This window comes from Cnephaeus nilssonii (assembly GCF_951640355.1).
Source record: "Cnephaeus nilssonii genome assembly, chromosome: 2".
Taxonomy (NCBI): domain Eukaryota; kingdom Metazoa; phylum Chordata; class Mammalia; order Chiroptera; family Vespertilionidae; genus Cnephaeus; species Cnephaeus nilssonii.
Window position 1 is genome coordinate 27,069,368 of NC_137073.1, and position 18,218 is coordinate 27,087,585.

General features: G+C 48.1%; 1 protein-coding gene across 4 annotated transcripts in view; it reads left to right on the plus strand.

The window, feature by feature from the left end:
• The window catches only part of XYLT1 (xylosyltransferase 1), a 305,653-nt gene extending 297,003 nt beyond the window's left edge, over positions 1 to 8,650 (plus strand). The window contains exons 12-13 of one of the 4 annotated variants that reach the window (XR_013813923.1): positions 2,381 to 6,433; positions 6,811 to 8,648. Coding sequence is in view for 2 of the 4 variants with exons in the window: in XM_079779721.1 (XP_079635847.1) it covers positions 2,381 to 2,703 (323 nt within the window). In the remaining 2 variants the exon portion in view is untranslated. Of the gene's footprint in view, positions 1 to 2,380 lie in introns of all 4 variants that reach the window. The other 3 variants (XR_013813924.1, XM_079779721.1, XM_079779720.1) reach the window with 3 other exon arrangements.
• Positions 8,651 to 18,218: the final 9,568 nt, after the last annotated feature.

An 18,218-nucleotide genomic window follows, 5' to 3' on the forward strand; every position in this document is an offset into this window, starting at 1 on the left:
TGCTCACGCCTACCCTGCCGGTCTCTTCTCTCCCACTTGCTCCTCCAAACTGTAGAGCCCGGCCTGTCAGCTTCCTGACGCATTAGGAATGGACGGAATGACTTTCTTGTCTGTGTTAGTCAAGGCATATTTTTAATTCAACTGGGTTTTCCATTGCATTTAGAAGGGCAGACATATACAGAGTGCGCCCCCAAAATATATACACTCTGAATAATCATAAAGGCAGTGTTTATTAAAACACATTCATTTTAAAAATTGAGTTATCAGCTGTGAAAGTGTGTATGCATTTTGCGGGACGCCCTGTACATGGTCTTTCTTCCTCCTTCCCCACTCAAGACCACACTTGTTAGAAAATAACCTGCCGACTATTAGGGTGTCCTGGTTGCCGCCTAGGTGATGGGCACTGTCCAGCAAGCAGGAAGGGTTATGTTCTGAACGCCACTTAGTCTTACAAGGAAGTTCCTTCTAATCTTTTCTTCTAATTCTCATCAGGATCATTAGTCGGTATTTTTATACATACATACATATATATGTATGTATATATATTCTTTTGTTTGACAATAAGCAACGAATGGGAGCTCCTTCCAAATAGAAACAACTCACTTCTTTCCTTCAGCCCAAATGGCTGCCCTTTCTGCTTACCCATCGCTAAGTGCCTCTGGTTTATACGTCACGTTACTGTTGACAAAGCACGTGCACTTCCTTTGGAGCCTCTGGCCAGCCCAGCGGGTCCAATTGGTACAAGGATGAGTGTCCCCATTTTACAGGTGGGGAAACCAAGTCTTTGAAAGACTGGCTCCGAAATGGAAAAACAAACCAAAACAAAACTACTGCTTTAGCTTCCAGCTGGTGGATGAGCCTTCAGTAGATTATCATGAGGACAAACACTAGCTTTGGAGTCAGCCAGTCTTAGACTTAACCCCAGATCTGTCTCTAGCAGAGCTGCCTCTGTTTCCCCATCTATAAAATGGGTAGAATAACACCAGCCCAATAGTTGTGCATGTGTGTATTGTGTACTAATAATACCAACAATAATCATTCAAGCTGAACCTTTCCAAGCACTTGGTATATTCTGATTGCCACTGTAAGCATTTTGTGTGAGTCAGTACATTTCATCATCATGAAGCTGTGAGGGAGGTATTAGTACTCCACCCATTTTACTGATGAGCACACTGAGGCCCTGGGCTTTGAGGTCAGAAGTCACACCCTGGTATGTGGGACGTGGGGACTCAGACCCAGACAGTCTAACTGCAGTCCCTGTGCTCTGCCCAAGGCATGGTTGCTCAGCAAGGAGGAGCTGCTGTGAAAGTCCGTGGGACCTCCCGGCCCACTCTGGTCCAAGCATCTGCTCTCCAGGATACTTCCCAGTAGTCTGTTCATGCTCCAACCCTGTCCGGGACAAAGCAGAACCCCGTGGCTGATACAGAGTTCACGGCGGGCACTCAGCAGCCAAGAGCAGGGCCCCTCACCAGGATCTCAGATCATTAGACCCGGTTCCAACCCCGGCTCCCATTACCTGTGTGATTTGGGAAAAGATGCTTAATGAGGCTTTGTGCTCACTGCTCCCTCTGCCCAGAATTCTCTTTCCCAGGATCTGTATGTGGCTTTTTTCTTCCTTCACATTAATCACCGCTCAGCTCAGATGTCACCTCCTCAGCAAGGCCTCCCTTGCTCACCTCATCTAAAGTAAATACCCCAGTAACTCTAACCCAGGCATCGGAAGGCTTGTGCTGTGAAGGGCTAGATAGTAAATATATTCAGGTTTGGGGGCCACTTACAATCTCTGTCTCAACCACTCAGTTCTGCTGTGGTAGCACAGAAGCAACCACAGACAATATCTACCCAAATGGGTATAGCCGTGTTCCAATAAAACTTTATTTAGAACAATGGGTGGGGGGGCCATAGTGTGCCAACCCCCTGCTCTGACTCACTACCCCGTTTATTTCCTTCGTGACTCTTATCACTAGTTGAAACAACCTTATTTTACTTTTTTTCCCCCCTTGATTGTCATCAGTCCACCCCACTGGATTGCAATCTCCTTGACTGTCTTGTTCTCTCCACCCCATAGAGTAGAGCCTGGAATAAACATTTACCAAATGAGCGGGTGAATGAACGCCTTGCAAACAGTAGATGTTTAGTAAACATGAATTGAATGAATGAATGGACTGTAGAAGATGCTGTGAAAATCTGTGAATGAACGAGCTTTGCTCTGAAGTGGGCTCCTAGCTGTCTCGGGCCCCGTTTCTTCACCTGTGCGGCGGGACTGAGGAAACAGCTCCTCCTGAGGCTGTCCTGTGCATTAAGCGGTGCCACTCCGGCGCCCAGCGTGGTGCCAGGTTCGTGGCTCTTCTAATGATGGGATGGTTCCCTTTGCTTTCAGAGGAGGCGCTAAAGCTGCACAGCGGACCCCCCCGTGGCGCCTACATGGAGCAGAGCTTCCAGAGCCTGAACCCCGTCCTCAGCCTGCCCGTCAGCCCGGCCCAGGTGGAGCAGGCGCGGAGGAACGCGGCCTCCACCGGCGCCGCGCTGGAGCACTGGCTGGACTCGCTGGCAGGCAGCATGTGGACCGCCATGGACGTCTGCGCCACAGGCCCCACCGCCTGCCCGGTCATGCAGGCCTGCAGCCAGACGGCCTGGAGTTCCTTCAGCCCGGACCCCAAGTCGGAGCTGGGGGCAGTCAAACCCGACGGCCGGCTCAGGTAGCACTGGACACGGGTGGGCCGCAGCGGATGTCAAAGGGAACACAGCCAGAGGGCCTCCCTCCCTGGGGGTGCCTTTTGTGGGAGGGGCTCTCCTGGCCACCGAATGATGGAGAAGGGAGGTTCTGAGGCCAAAGCAGGGTCTGCCGATGACCTGCCTTTGGCGAGCTGGCTCCTGGGGGTGTGGTCTTACCTCTTCCGGCTGGTCCTCGAGTCCTACAGGGTCCTTGTCTTCCCCTCCAGTGACCAACCCCCCAGACGAGGGATTCTCAGACTTTTCCTTTGAGCAGCAGAACTCTGTTTACGAAGCGCAGTGGTGGGTGGCGTTCCAGGTGCAGGTGAAATCCAGGTCGCTCTGGGCGAAGCGAGGGAGAGGGAGGTTCTTCCTCAACGCTCAGCCCGCCGGGCGGTCCCTTCGCCAAGGGCATCTCCCAAGGTACCTCTTCAGAACCCAAGGGCTCTGCAAAACCCAGTTAGAAAAGCACTGCCCAGACGGTGGGTTTGATCGCCAGCCCCACCCTTCGGGCCCCTCTTCCCGCTCCTCTGGCCCAGGAAACCCTGTGCCAGCGCTGAAATGACAGGTCACTGAAATCATGCTCACGGGCCCTCCCCAGGGAGGCAGCAGGCCCAGGACGGCTCCAGGCCTCCCACCAGCCCTTCTTAGTCACTACATGAGCAGGGAAGCCTGTGGTGTGACATGGCCAAGGTCCAGCAAGGTGTGACTGCCAAATGTCCTGGGTTCCATGCCCCCTCCCTCGAGGGAAAATGGAACGATGAACATCACGTCTCCAGCCATTCATGGGCCAGGAGACCAAGACCAGGACCTTGTTGAGCCTTGACAGTGGGAACACTGGGGCCCGTGGCCATGAAACTCCTAGAGATGGTTTGGAGCAAAACTCCCGAGCTAGGCAGCACAGCAATACCCGTCCCCGGCCTGAGCCTTTCCATTCTGAGGTCAGGCCCCCCCTAAACCTTTGGGAATCGCACAGCCGGTGCTGTTGGGAGTGACCAAACCAGACTTTTCACGTCCAGGAAAAAGCATTTCCGATTTGGTTTTTAGATTCATGCCCTTCTTTATCCCAGGCGACGTGCCGTGTAAAAGGGGGACACCTGAGTGTCTGCTTGTTGAAAGCCGAAAGGATAGTAGTATTCCAGTGGCCTGAGCTCCCGAAGCCTGGAGGGTTTCCTTGCCATGTGCCCCGTGCAGGGTCCCCGCTCCTCTGAGAGCCTCTCGCAGGAGCCTCGCTTCCTCCTCTGATCCCACCTCCCCCAAAGGGCAGGGCTCCCTGGACAGGTCCCACCCCTGGTTGCAAACCGCCCTTCCTGGAGAGCCGGTTCCTGGTGTGTCTCCCCAGCGCGAACATGAAGGTACTGCAGTTCGCTCCGATGACCCTTCAGCTGTTGCCCCTGGAGCCACCCCATCCCCCACCCAACAAGGCAGGATGTCCTATGGGCAATGGAGGGTATAGAGAAAGGACACTTTAGATATTTATTATTTATATGTTTTAGTCAATGACTAATTCGTAGGTGCTGTTTTTGCAGCTTGTCAATTACGTTATCTTACTAACTGAAGCTGCCTTTATTCACAAAAGGCGCCCCAGCCCTTCCCCTCCCTGTTCTTCCCCCCTCACCCAGCTCCTAGTGTCTCTGTTTCTATGCGTGTGTGTCTGCCCTCCATTCTCCGTGTCCTCAGCAGGGGTGCTGGACAGCATGAGGTGAACGCTTCGTCCAGCATCATGCACTGGCTGAAAGGGGGAACCTTGGGAACAACGGAGCCTCACATTTCCTTATGCAGGGCGTTAGCTTCATCTAGCCCCCCCTCCCGTTCCTGGGGGTGTTGGAATTCCTGAGCCATCCCCACTCCCACCCCAGGCACAGGACAGGCCGAGCACAGAGCTCAGCCGTCCTGCTTCCTCCTGACTTACCTCCCTCGGCCAGTCTGACCATGCGCTTCCATGTAACGTGACAAGATGCACAGGGAAACCGGCTGCTCCGAGCCTGGGAGGAAAAGAAGTCCATGTCAGGAAGAGGGGAGGTGGCCACTGTCAACAGTGGTCCTAGGGACCTGAGTGGCTTTCTCAGAAAGCCCCTGTAATCGCTAAATGGACTTACAAGCTGTGGGAGGCCTGTGCCACATCCCCTCTCTGCCCCAGCTTCTGCCTCTGGCCAGTGTCCCTGCACCTGTCCGAGCTGCCCAGGGAGCCTCCCTCCTCCGTCCTCACCAGGCCACGAGGACGTGGGTGTTGCCCGCAGTGTCATTTGCAGGGGCTGCGATGGTGCAGCCCTGACAGGCCCTCCTGCACCTGCTGGTGAGGCTACCCACTGAAACAGGTGGGCAGTGGCAGAGCTGGCTTATTCTGGGGACACCCACACCCCATCCCTGTCCTTGGCTTCAGTCACCGCTCCCCGCAGTGAATTCTGGGACACAGAGAAGTCATCTGGCTGTTTCTTAATGTCTTTTGTTTCCGGACAGAGAATAACTTTGCAGATGTTACATTTGGGAAAAAAGGGAGAGAGAGAGAGAGAATTCCCAAACAAAGCCCAGGATGATTTGAGAAAAAGCGATCTTTTCCAGGGAAAATGGTTTAATTCATTCTTTCATCTGCCTGAGCATGGTTTACTGGTCAGGAGGCAGCCTTCAGCAATGGTGCCCGAGGGCGTTAGGGAAAAGCGTGAGGCCGAGGTCTCCGGAAGCCCTGTGCAGGCTGTGGCACAGTGGCTGGGGGCCGTCACCACTGGGCCCGGGACTGCAGGAAAGCTGGAAGGTGGGACAGGGTCAGCTTTGGGCAGAAGGAAGCAGTGAGTAGGCTGTGGCACTCGGCATGATTTCCCAGCCTGCCCGGTGACCTGCAGGCCCCCTTTCTCCCTCACCAGGCCATGAGAACTTAGTGTGTCCCACAGTGTTTTCCAGTTCCCATTTGAACCACTGAGGTCCCTAGAACCACTCTCCCTCCTAGTGGCCTGGTGAGGAGGGAGATAGAATATAGGAGGCAGTCAGTCCCACCACCCAGGCCTTATACTATGTCTCGGGGAGAGAGGTGAGCAATTCCCAGGGCCCCCCCATATTTAACAAATGCACCTGTTCCTTCCTATGGAGCAAGGCCTTTCTGATCAGATCCGGAGGCATTCTGACTTCATTTCCCGTTGTTGGCTGAACAGAAGGCCACACAAGCCCATGAAGGTGTAGAGCGCAGCTACTCTGGGCCCAGGCCCGTGCTTCCTCCTGCTTCGCTAGTGTCCAGGTTCAAGAAGGTCACAGGCTAGAACCTGGATATCTTTGCTGAGAAGGTGCAGAATAGAGGGAGCAGTGGCTGCTGGGTGTGAGCAAAGACCCCTTTCACAGCCACGTTCCCTGGGAACTCAGGACACAAGCTCCCCAGCAGCATCCAAGGCGGAGACACTAGAAAAGCTGTTGGCAAAGGCCTGCCAGGCACCCCATGGTCAAGGCCACAAGTATCCAGGGGGTTCGCTGGCGGCACATGGCCCCTCCAAAAAGAGCAGCAGCCCCCCCGGCTCCAGCCTGCCGGTGCCTGTGAGAATGCAGGCGCCGCTCAGCAGAGCCTTCCAATTTGGTAAAGGAAGCCAGAAATCCAGACTTCAATAGGAAATCTGATTTTTAAATGTTGGCTTTTTTTTTTTAACAGAGGATGGGCACAGAGAAATTCCACAGCTCAACCTGTGCACCTCGCTCTGCAAAAGTGGGTGAAAAGGAGGTTAGGCGTGGCCCCAGTGAGGTGAGGAAAGCCAGCATTAAGAAAAGGGCAAAAATAGTAGCTCCTGTTGAACGCTGAAGGGAACAGGAATCTCTTCCTGGTCATTCCCGTCCCACAGCCGGTCCCACCAGGGAGGTGTGCCGGGAGAAGTGGCTTGTCCCGCTCTCCTGATCCCCACACAGTTTGTGCTGAAGGGAAGGAGGGACACAATCTGGAGACCCCAACGGCTGCCCCTGTACCCAAGGAGGTCCACACCTTCCGGAATTCCATCACACCCAGGCGGAGGCCAGGAAGAGGGGGAGGCGTGGGAAACAGCCTGGCTCTCTCCAAATCCCAGGTTTTAGCAGCCAGCTTGCCACACGTCTGGAAGCTTCCCAGGAAGCCCTGCTGGAGCTGAGCTCACTCCCAGAATGTCCTCCCAGCCTCTGCCTCAGTTACCTTACTTTGCCCATGGGTCTACCACAGGCGCTACCTCACTGTGTCTGCTGAGACGTTTACCTGCGGGGGGGGGGGGGGGGGGGGGCGGGATAAAGGTGGCCAAATCTGCTTGGGCTGAATGTACAATCTATGCAAATTCTCTCTGTCTCTCTCTCTCTGAAGTTTTATTATTTTTCACCCTGCAAACAAAATGCTGTATAGACCCCTCTTAAGACTGAGGAGGGCTTTCTTGTGCCACCCGTGTCCGCCCCTCGCGGTGTCTTTGGTTCTGTCCTTGCCTCGCCCCCTGCAGGGAGCACCTGGCCCTCCCTTCCCCGTCCACGCAGCTGGGCGTTCTCCAGCTGCCTCTGCCCACAGCGCCCCAGGAAAGCAGGCTCTGCCCGCCACCCCCTCCATTCCTAATTCATCTTCTCCATTTCTCGCTTTCTTCTGACTTGCGTATCTTCTCCCCAACCCCACCCCCAAAAAGCCTTAGGTTCTCCTTTTTGAAATGTGGCCTTAAAATTATTTTTGGAAAGCTGACCGCCCTCTCCCTCCCGTTGCCACCCACATCCGAGAAGAAAGAGCCCCTTGAAGCTTTCTTGGAAACCTCCTAGGCCAGGGGCGGCCAATCTGTAGTTTGCAGATGCTTAGAAATTGCTAATAACTGTCGTCTTTAGGAAAAAAATATTCCTAAGTGTTTCCCATGGGCGAAATGAAGGCCTGGGTGCTCACCTCCAGCTCAGCCAGCTCCTGCAGCTCTCCCCCGCCCATCGCCGCTGTGGTGGGTGGGCTGGCTTCATTAACTCCGGCTTTCCAGCCCTCCCCTTCCCAAAGACGCCGTGACTTACCTACTTCAGTCAAGGGTGAATCAGGAGAGTTTCTCAATTTATCTCTTCGTCCTTCCTGCCAGGAAAGAGATAGCATTAACTATTCCCAGCGGATGGGTCGTGTTCTCCAAGGGGCAACACTCTCCCCACGTCCAGAGCCCCTCCTTTTCCCTTCCATCGCTCCAGGGCTGATGGAGGCCAAAGACAACCCAGGGTTTTCATAGGAAATTCACTGGAATTGCGCGCAATCGTCTTTGTAGTCCTTCCTTTTTTATTATTATTATTCTTAATATTATTGTCAGTAGCATTGGGTATTTTTTTAGAGGCCTCACAATAAGTTATTACCGTCCCCTTCATTTCTTTTCCCGAAGACATGTGGTGATATAGTTTTTAAAAATAACTATTTTGTTATAGATCATAATATGCATAAAACTGTACAGAAATATTTTGTAACGTATTGATTTTTTTAAAAGAGAGAATCTGTAAATAGAGTTTTAAAAAAAGAGAGAATTCAAACGGCACACACTGAAAGATGTAGATATTTTGCTATTTATTTAAAGGAGTATTTTAAGAGATATTGAGCTATCTGAAATTGACCAGTAATCAAAGTTCCAATCACCCAAATGCTTTTTCCTCGCGGTAGAATGTGATTCTCGGAAACGATTGCACTACCCGCCCATTTTTGCACCTTTTCTGTCTTTTCATTTAGCAGAAAAACAACAACGAAATTGTGCCTTAGCTGTATTTTTTTGTCTAGGGGAGTTTGTTTCTGTCTGACAAAGCAAATTTTTTTGCAGAAAACAGTGGATGTAATAAATACTGTACCATACCAAAAACACTGCAGGTGTACATAGATGCTTTCTGTCATACCGTGTTTTCAGATGCAGAATTTTAAAATTAAAAAAAAAATACTGTCTTTATGGAACAGTGGCTGTGTGGCTTCTTTTTAGCAATTTCGTGTACCTTTGCACACCCTGGTATTCTCGTCCTCTGCGCTATCCACCCCCAGCATTAGGGTGACTATATAATTTGTCATCCACACTGGGGTACTATTGAGTATCAAGGGAACACTGACTAAAAGGAATGATGAAACCACAGGCACAAACTGGGCCTCTCTTGGGAAAAGCTGGATGTGAGGACACACTTCCTAATCAAGCCTGCTGTCCTCTCTCAACGACTGGAAATGATTCCCCTGGTGGAGGCAGAAGTATACGCTTTTACACCCTTGGTTAAGTAGAAGTTAGCGAAGAGGGACTGCCATCTAAGGTGGCAAACAGTTTTATTTTACCCAGCTGGCTGGTTATGTAGCAAATCTGTTTTCCTTTCCTCTTTACCACACAGCTAGACTACATTTCCCAGACTTCCTTGTGCTTAGGTGTGGCTCTATGACCAACTTTGGCCAATAGAATGCAGGTGGAATAGGTGAATGCACTTTTAGACCTGGCCCATAAAATTTCCCAGGAAAATCACTTCTCAGCCTTTAGGCTAAGATCAAGTGAAGTGTCTGTTCTTATCCGTTTAAGATCCGATACACCCTCTATCTGAGGACAATGTAGTAAATGGATTTTCAAAGCAGGGAGAAGGAATAGGAGCTTGTTCTGTCCCCTCTGCACGCGGACCCAGTATAGCAGTACTTCCAGGAACAGTGCAGCAAAACAACAAAACCAAACCAAAAATCTTCCCATGAAGCCTCCTCTCTTTCCCTGTGTACCAGCGCAAATGTTTTGAATCATCTTGATTTGAGACATTGATTAGTTGATCGACTGCTCTTCTTGCAACCCCAACTTAAAAGAGGGAGAGCCACAATGAGAGAGGAGCAGGCCCCTAGGTAGCAACATGGAAGGCCATCTGGCCTGTCAACCCTCTTGACTGTGACATGAAAAGAAATAAGCATGTACTGCGTATGCAACTGAAAATTTACCTCTTACAGCAGCAAACCTTATATTTAATAATTCACCCAGAAATGCAAACTCCTATGTTCCTGTGGGAAAGTCCACATTTCAGCCCCTTAATTCTATAGGTAAAAATTCAGAAACTCAGGTGGGTAAGGTGATTTGCCTAAAGCTGTGGTCAGCAAACTGCGACTCGCAAGCCACATGCGGCTCTGTGGCCCTTTGAGTGTGGCTCTTCCACAAAATACCACGGCCTGGGCGAGTCTATTTTGAAGAAGTGGCGTTAGAAGAAGTTTAAGTTTAAAAAATTTGGCTCTCAAAAGAAATGTCAATCGTTATACTGTTGTTATTTGGCTCTGTTGACGAATGAGTTTGCCGACCACTGGCCTAAAGCTACGGAGCTATTGGCATCACAGTCAGAACTAGAGCCAAGGTGTCCTATCCCCCAGAGACCTTCATGAGGAGGACAGGTTCTGCATCCTTCCATTGCCCTCAGCAATCCTATCTAATAATAGACAAATATGCAAATTGACCATACCTCCGACACACCCACAAGCCACGCCCACCATCCAATCAGAGCGAGTATGCAAATTAATCCAAACCAAGATGGCTACAGCCACAGAGAGCAAGGTTTCCTAGGTAACAGAGGAAGCCAAGCTTTCTGCCAGCTGCTACAGGCCTAAGCCTCCACTCAAGCTACAAAGTTTCAATTATAGAAGGTAAACAAATTCAAACAAATGGCGGCAGAATGGAGCTTGAGAGAGCAGGCCAGGATTGCCGCTGGCAACAGGGGAAGCAAAGCTTTCTGCACACCCTGGCCGGGCCCACCCGCTTAAGGCAACAAAGTTTCAATTATAACCCCAACACAAATGGCTGAGGGCCTCGGAGGGAGCCCCAGGCTTGGCTCTGCTCCAGGCTACAAAGTTTCAATTGTAGAAGAAAAATAAATTCCAGATACCAGGGCCTCCGCTTGCATTGCCAGGGGGCGTGGCCCGCCTGCAAACCACCACAGGCCCCTCACTCAGGCCGCCCCACGCCCCAAGGGAACCCCACCCTGATCAGGGACACCCTTCAGGGCAAACCAGCTGGCCCCCACCCCTGTACCAGGCCTCTATCCTATCTAATAAAAGAGTACTATGCAGATTGATCATCACTGCAACACACAATATAGCTGCCCCCATGTGGTCAAAGATCCTGCCCCCATGTGGACACAAGATGGCCACCACAAGATGGCCAGCAGGAGAGGGCAGTTGGGAGGCACCCGGCCTGCAAGGGAGAGCAGTTGAGAAGGACCAGGCCTGCAAGGGAGGGCAGTTGGAGGTGATCAACCCTGCAGGAGAGGGCAGTTAGGGGTAACCAGGCCGGCAGAGGAGGGAAGTTGGGGGCAAACAGGCTGGCAGGGGAGTGGTTAGGGGGTGATCAGGCTGGCAGGCAGAAGCGGTTAGGGGCAATCGGGAAGGCAGGCAGACAAGCAGTTGGGAGCCAGCAGTCCTGGATTGTGAGAGGGATGTCCAACTGCCCGTTTAGGAAACGGGCAGTCGGACATCCCTTGAGGGGTCCCAGATTGGAGAAGGTACAGGCTGGGCTGAGGGACAACCCCCTCCATGCACCTATTTCGTGCACCGGGCCTCTAGTGTTTATATGTGGCTCCTGAAGGCTGTGACCAAGGATGGAGAGGACCCAGGTGGCTGGGTTGCAGAGGTACTTTAACCTTCAAATCCTTAAAGGCAAAGAGTGGCACTGAGACCCAGGTGGGAATTTACAGCTAGCACTAAATAGGGTAGAGGAGGTGAGTGACTATATTTGGAAAGATGGTGAATCCCAGATTCCCTTGCCCAAACCTTTTTTCTAGTCTGATCTTGGAGCCCATCGCTCCTCTGCTCAAAGGCGAGTCCTCAGAAAAAGGCTTTGGGAAGGGTTTACAAGGTCCTCCTTGGGAGGAGGCTGCACGGAGCAACAGCGGCTAGGCGCCCAGACTTGCCACCACCCAGACTAGCCACGGTTGAGGCCTGAACCCATGGGGCACCCCCACCCCATATCCCACACGTATGTGCCCCAAGGACACAACCCCCGGTCCGCACACCTAGTAAACAGCAGCAGCAGCAGCAGAGGGAGCCCCAGCGCGCCCACCACAGACAACGCCCAGCTGTACACCTAAGGAAACAGCTGTGGGACCCTGTGCTATGGGCACAAGGAGCCTCTGCCTCCTCCACAGCCACTCACTGGGCACAGCTCCAGCGTGGAGAGCGTGCCACCTTCGAAGGTTTACAAGGTCCTCCTTGGGAGGAAGCAGTGGCCAGGCACCAAGCTTCGCCACCATCCAGACTCACCATGGCCTGGGCCCGAACCCACGTACACCCCGCCCCGGTCCCTGTGTACCCAGAGAGGTGACACCCAGACCCACACGCCTGCAACAGACACCTGCGGGGCCTCTGTGCAGCTGGCACGCACCCAGCCTGAACCCGTGCGTCCGACAGGACCCAGCCTGGACACTGTACCATCGCCCTGCGACCACCACTGGCCCAGCAGGGCTCTTGCCCCTGCCGTGTACTCAACCACTGCCACCACCGCGGTGCTGCCTCCTCCGCCCTAGAGCCCAGCTGCTCAGCTCCAGCGCCAGGGCTCAGGGGCGGGAACTGCGCTAAAGGCCGGGAGGTGGCTGCAGCCTCCCCTGACCTGGACCTATTAAACTGGGGACCTGAGGAGACTGAAGAGGCTGCAGATCTGTAGGTGAGACAGGAAGGCCTAGGACTGAGAGAGGAGGCCTTGAGGGCACTGGCTGTGGAGACTGCAAGTGGGTGCAGCTGTGGACGCCTGGGGCTGAAGTCCCTGGATATAGAGTAGCCCTAGCACCCCACCATCATGAAGCCTGGGGAGTTCCTCCTGACCAGTGGGAAGGGCCACACAATGGAGCTCACTTAACACTGAATACACTTAACATTGAAGCGGGGGATGGGGGGGGCTTTTATTTCTTGGAGGAACTCCTGTGGGTGAGCAGCAAGGGGGCTGGACAGTAGGTCCTGGAAAATCAGCCCTGCCTACCCCTCTTTCTCCCCCTCATCCTTCCCCCCCTACCCCCCCCCCCACAGCAAAACAGCTGCTTCTGACCAGACCTACAGCAACCTTAGGCAGGGGTGAACACCCTGGGGCAGGAAATCTCTGCCCCTGCAAGGTGACAGAGGAGGTGCCAGCAAACCAGACAGAGCTGAGGCATTAGAAGGAGAGAACCGCGCTCCCCCCCGCCCCCCCCCCCCCACCACCACCACCTACAAGCCACTGGCACCACGCCCAGCCCAACACTAGTCTGATCAAACCATCCTGGCCAAGACCAGGATATCCCTGCAGAGCCCAGGTCCATGGGGGAAGGGAGTAGAGCTTAGAACAGGGACAATCAAGGTGTGAGACTCCTGGCAGAACCAGCCTCTGGGCTAAGGAGTTGCCACCTGCTGGACCTCAATCAGGTTGCCCAGGGCCAGAAAGGGACAGAAATTCACATTGATCTGCACCAGAGAAGCTTCCAGGGGAGCCAGGATAGACACACCAACGGACCAGATTCAACAACATCAGAGCAAACCCCAGCGAGTTCCACAAATAGCAGACCCAATGGTTTTTCACTGTGTGAGTGTGTGCAGTTCTGTTTTCTGGTCAGTGTGTGTATGTGTAATTTTTATGTATATTTGTTTTTCCCCCTTTTTTTCTTTCTTCTCTTTTTTCTTGCATGACTCCAATTTCTCTCTTCCCTTTGGTTCTATTCTGCTTTTGTCTATTTTTATTGTTATCATTAATTTTCCTTATTTTATTGTGCTTCTCTCTTCTCATTTTACTTTTTCTATCTATATGTCATATCCATTAACACTATATTTTAAATTCATTATTATTTCACTTATTTTCTATTTCCTTCTCTTTTTTCCTCCTATACTAGTTCTTTTAGCTTCCTCCTTGCTCCATATAACCATTTTTTTTGTCCTCTTCTTTCTCCCTTTTTCTTAAAATTCCCTCTAAGTCTTTGGCCACGTGTCTTTTAGTATTCTCTTTATTTTTCCTTTGCTTTGCATTCTCTTCTTTTTCCTTCTTAGTCTTTCCTGTTTCACTAAGTAGCTTGATTTCCGTGGTATTTTTGATTTGTTCCTGTTGTGTCTTGTTCTGTTCTGTCAGCACCTGTATAACAGCTGGCACAACATGGGGGTTGAACCTCACTGGCAGTAAGTCTGAGGACAGATCCCTCCCATGAACAGGACATCAACAATCAAGTCCCAATTACAACAGGAGAGCCCAAGTAACACACACAAGGGGCATTCCTAGAGTATTCAGCTCAGGTAAACAAAGACTGCATCACTGGACCCCTCAAGAAACTTTCTACATAAAGCCATTCCACAAAAACTGAGAGGCATAACAGTTCTATCTAATACACAGAAGCAAAAACAGAGAGACAGCTAAAATGGGGAGACAAAGGCATAAACCCCAAAGGAAGGAATTTCCAGAAAAAGAACTAAATGAAATGGAAGCAAGCAATCTATCAGACATAGAGTTCAAAGTAATGGTCATAAAGATGCTTAAGGAAATTAGTGCAAATTATAAAGGCATGAAAAAGGAAATAGAGGCCATGAGCAAGAACCAGACAGAAATGACAAATGATATATCTGACATCAAGAATACACTGGAAGGAATTAAAAGTAGATTGGATGAAGCAGAGGATCAAATCAGTGATTTGGAAGACAAGGTAGAAATAAATATTCAATTAGAGCAGCTAATAGAAAAAAGAATTAAAAAGTTCTGGGACAATATGAAACATAACAACATCTGCATTATAGGAATAACAAAAGGGGAAGAGGATGAGTAAGGAACAGAGAACCTGTTTAAAGAAATAATGACAGAAAACTTCCCCAACCTGGTGAAGGAAAATGTCACACAAGTTCAGGAGGCATAGAGAGCCCAATCAAGATGAACTCAGAGACCCATACCTAGACACATCATAATCAAAATGGCAAATGTTAAAGACAAAGAAAGAATCTTAAAAGCAGCAAAATAGAGACAGAAAATTACCTACAAAGGAGTTCCCATTAGAATGTCAACTGACTTCTCAATTGAAAAACTTCAGGCCAGAAGCGAATGACATGAAGTAATCAAAGTAATGAAAAGCCTATCATCAACAAATTATCAAATGACAAGTGCTGGAGAGGATGCAGAGAAACTCCTTCATTGCTGGTGGGAATGCAGACTGGTGCAGCCACTGTGGAAAACAGTATGGCATTTCCTCAAAAAATTAAAAATGGAACTGCCATTTGACCTAGTAAGCACCCCTATGTTCATAGCAGCACAATTTACAATAGCTAAGATTTGGAAACAGCCTAAATGACCATCAGCAGATGAGTGGATTAGAAAACTGTGATACACAATGGAATACTATGCTGCTATAAAAAAAAAGGAATTCTTACCATTTGCAACAGCATGGATGGAACTGGAGAGCATTATGCTAAGTGAAATAAGCCAGTCAGCGAAAGATAAATACCACATGATCTCACTCATTTGTGGAATATAAAGAACATTATAAACTGATGAACAAAAATAGATACAGAGGCAAAGAAGTGTCGAACAGACTGTCAAACTACAGCGGGAAGGCAGACGAAGGTTGGGGAGAGGGGAGGGTAAGAGACCAACCAAAGGACTTGTATGCATGCATATAAGCAAAACCAATGGACGCAAGACACTGGGGGGTGGGGGAGGAGGATAAGGGTATGTGCCAGGGGGTAGGGGAGGCCAGAGGGAGGTCAAAGGGGAAAAAAGGAGAGACATATGTACTACTATTTGTAATTCTTTAAACAATAATAAAAAAAAAAAGTAATGAAAAGCAAGGGCCTAAATCCAAGACTACTGTATCCAGCAAGGCTATCACTTAAAATCAATGGTGAAATAAAGAGCTTTCCAGACCCAAAAAAAAAAAAAAAATAGGTTAAAGGAGTACATTACCATCAAACCAGCAATGCAAGAAATATTAACAGGAGTGCTTTAAGAAGAAGAAGAAAAGGAGAGAAAGAAGATCATAAGCATAAATAAAATAACAATGGCAATAAAAAATACCTATCAATGATAACCTTGAATGTAAGTGGATTAAATGCTCCAGTCAAAAGACATAGGGTGACTGAATGGATAAGAAAACATGACCCATATATATGCTGTCTACAAGAGACCCACCTCAGAACAAAAGAACAGACTGAGAGTGAAAGGATGGAAAAATATATTCCATGCAAATGAAAAGGGGAAAAAAGCTGGGGTAGCAATACTTATATCAGACAAAATAGACATCAAAACAAAGGCCATAACAAGAGACAGGACCACTACACAATGCTAAAGGGAATGATTCAACAAGAAAATATAACCCTTTTAAACATATATGCACCCAATATGGGTGCACGCAAGTTCATAAAAAAACTCTCGATGGACTGTAAGGGAGAAATTAATAGCAATACAGTCATAGTAAGGACTTCAACACTCCACTGACACCACTGGATAGATATTCCAGACAAAAAATCAACAAGGAAAAAGAGGCCTTAAATGACACACTGGATCAGATGGATCTAACTGATATTTATAGAACATTTCACCCCAAAGCAACAGAATATACATTCTTCTCAAGTGCACATGGACTTAAAGATAGACCACATGTTAGGACACAAAACAAGCCTATACAATTTCAAGAAGATTGATATAATACCAAGCATCTTCTCAGATCACAATGGCATGAAGTTAGAAATCAACTATAATAATAATTTTTTAAAAAAACTCCAAAACACTCAAATACATGAAGGCTAAGTAGCCTGTTATTTAAACAATGAATGGGTTACCAATGAGATCAAGCACGAAATTAAAAACTTCCTGTAAACAAATGAAAATGAACACACAACCATGCAAAACCTATGGGACATGGTGAAAACAGTCCTGAGAGGGAAGTTTATAGCATTACAGGCCTACCTCAAGAAACAAGAAAAAGCACTAATAAACTATCTAACCCTACAACTAATTGAATTAGAAATAGAACAGCAAGAAAAGCCCAGAGGAAGTAGAAGGAAGGAAATAATAAAGATCAGAGTGGAAATCAATGACATAGAGAATAAAAAATAAAATAGTACAAAAGATCAATGAATCCAAGAGCTGGCTCTTTGAAAAAGATAAACAAGATTGATGAACCCCTAGCTAGGCTCATCAAGAAACAAAGAGAGGAACTAAATAAACAAAATGAGATATGAAAGTGGCAATATAAAAATGGACACCACAGAAATATAAAGGATCATAAGCAAATACTGTGAATAGCTATATGTCAACAAACTGGACAATCTGGGTGAAACTGACAAATTCCTAGAAATATATGTTTCAAAACTCAATCAGGAAGAATCAGAAAACCTGAATAGGCCAATAACAACTGATAAAATAGAAGCAGTAATTTAAAAACTCCCAGCAAACAAAAGGCCTGCACTGAATGGGCTTACAGGAGAATTTTACCAAACATTCAAAGAAGAACTAACACCTATCCTCCTCAAACTATTCCAAAAAATTCAAGAGGAAGGAGCACTTCCAAGCTTTTTTTATGAAGCCAGCATTATCTTAATTCCAAAAACAGATAAAGACACTACAAAGAAAGAAAATTACAGGCCAGTATCCCTGATAAACACAGATGTTAAAATCCTCAACAAAATGTTAGCAAATCGGGTCCAGCAATATACTAAAAAGATCATACACCATGATCAAGTGGGATTTATTCTGGGGATGCAAGACTGGTACAATATTCACAAATGAATAAATGTGATACATCACATAAACAAATTGAAAGATAAAAATTGCATGATCATATCTAAGATACAGAAAAAGTATTCGACAAAACCCTTTTTTAATAAAAACTCTCAGAAAAGTGGGAATAGAGGGGTCATATCTCAACATAACAAAGGCCATATATAACAAACCTATAGCCAGCATAATTCTCAATGATCAACAACTAAAAGTGTTTCTTTTAAGAACAGGAATAAGACAAGGATGTCTACTTTCACCACTCTTATTCAACAGTACTGGATGTCCTAGCCACAGCAATCAGAGAAGAAGAGATAAAAGGCATCCAAATTGGAAAGGAGGAAATAAAACTGACATTATTCACAGATGACATGATATTATTGTACATAGAAAACCCTAAAGACTCCACTAGGAAACCACTAGACTTAATAAATGAATTTGGCAAGGCAGCATGATACAAAATCGAAATCCAGAAATCTATGGCATTTTTATACACCAATAATGAACTCTCAGAAAGAGAAACTAAAAAAGCAATCCCATTTACCATTGCAACAACAACAAAAAAACAAGAAACCGAGGAATAAACCTAACCAAGAGGGTAAAAAACCTATACTTGGAAAATTATAGGACATTGAAAAAGAAATAGAGGAAGATACAAACAAATGGAAGTATATACCATATTCATGGATTGGAAGAATTAACAGCATTAACATCGTTATACTACCCAAAGCAATCTATAGATTCAACACAGTCTCTATTAAAATACCAATGGCATACTTCACAGGCCTAGAACAAATACTCCAAAAATGTATATTGAACCATAAAAGACTCAGAATAGCTGCGGCAATATTGAGAAAGAACAAAGTAGGAGGGATCATAATCCCAGAT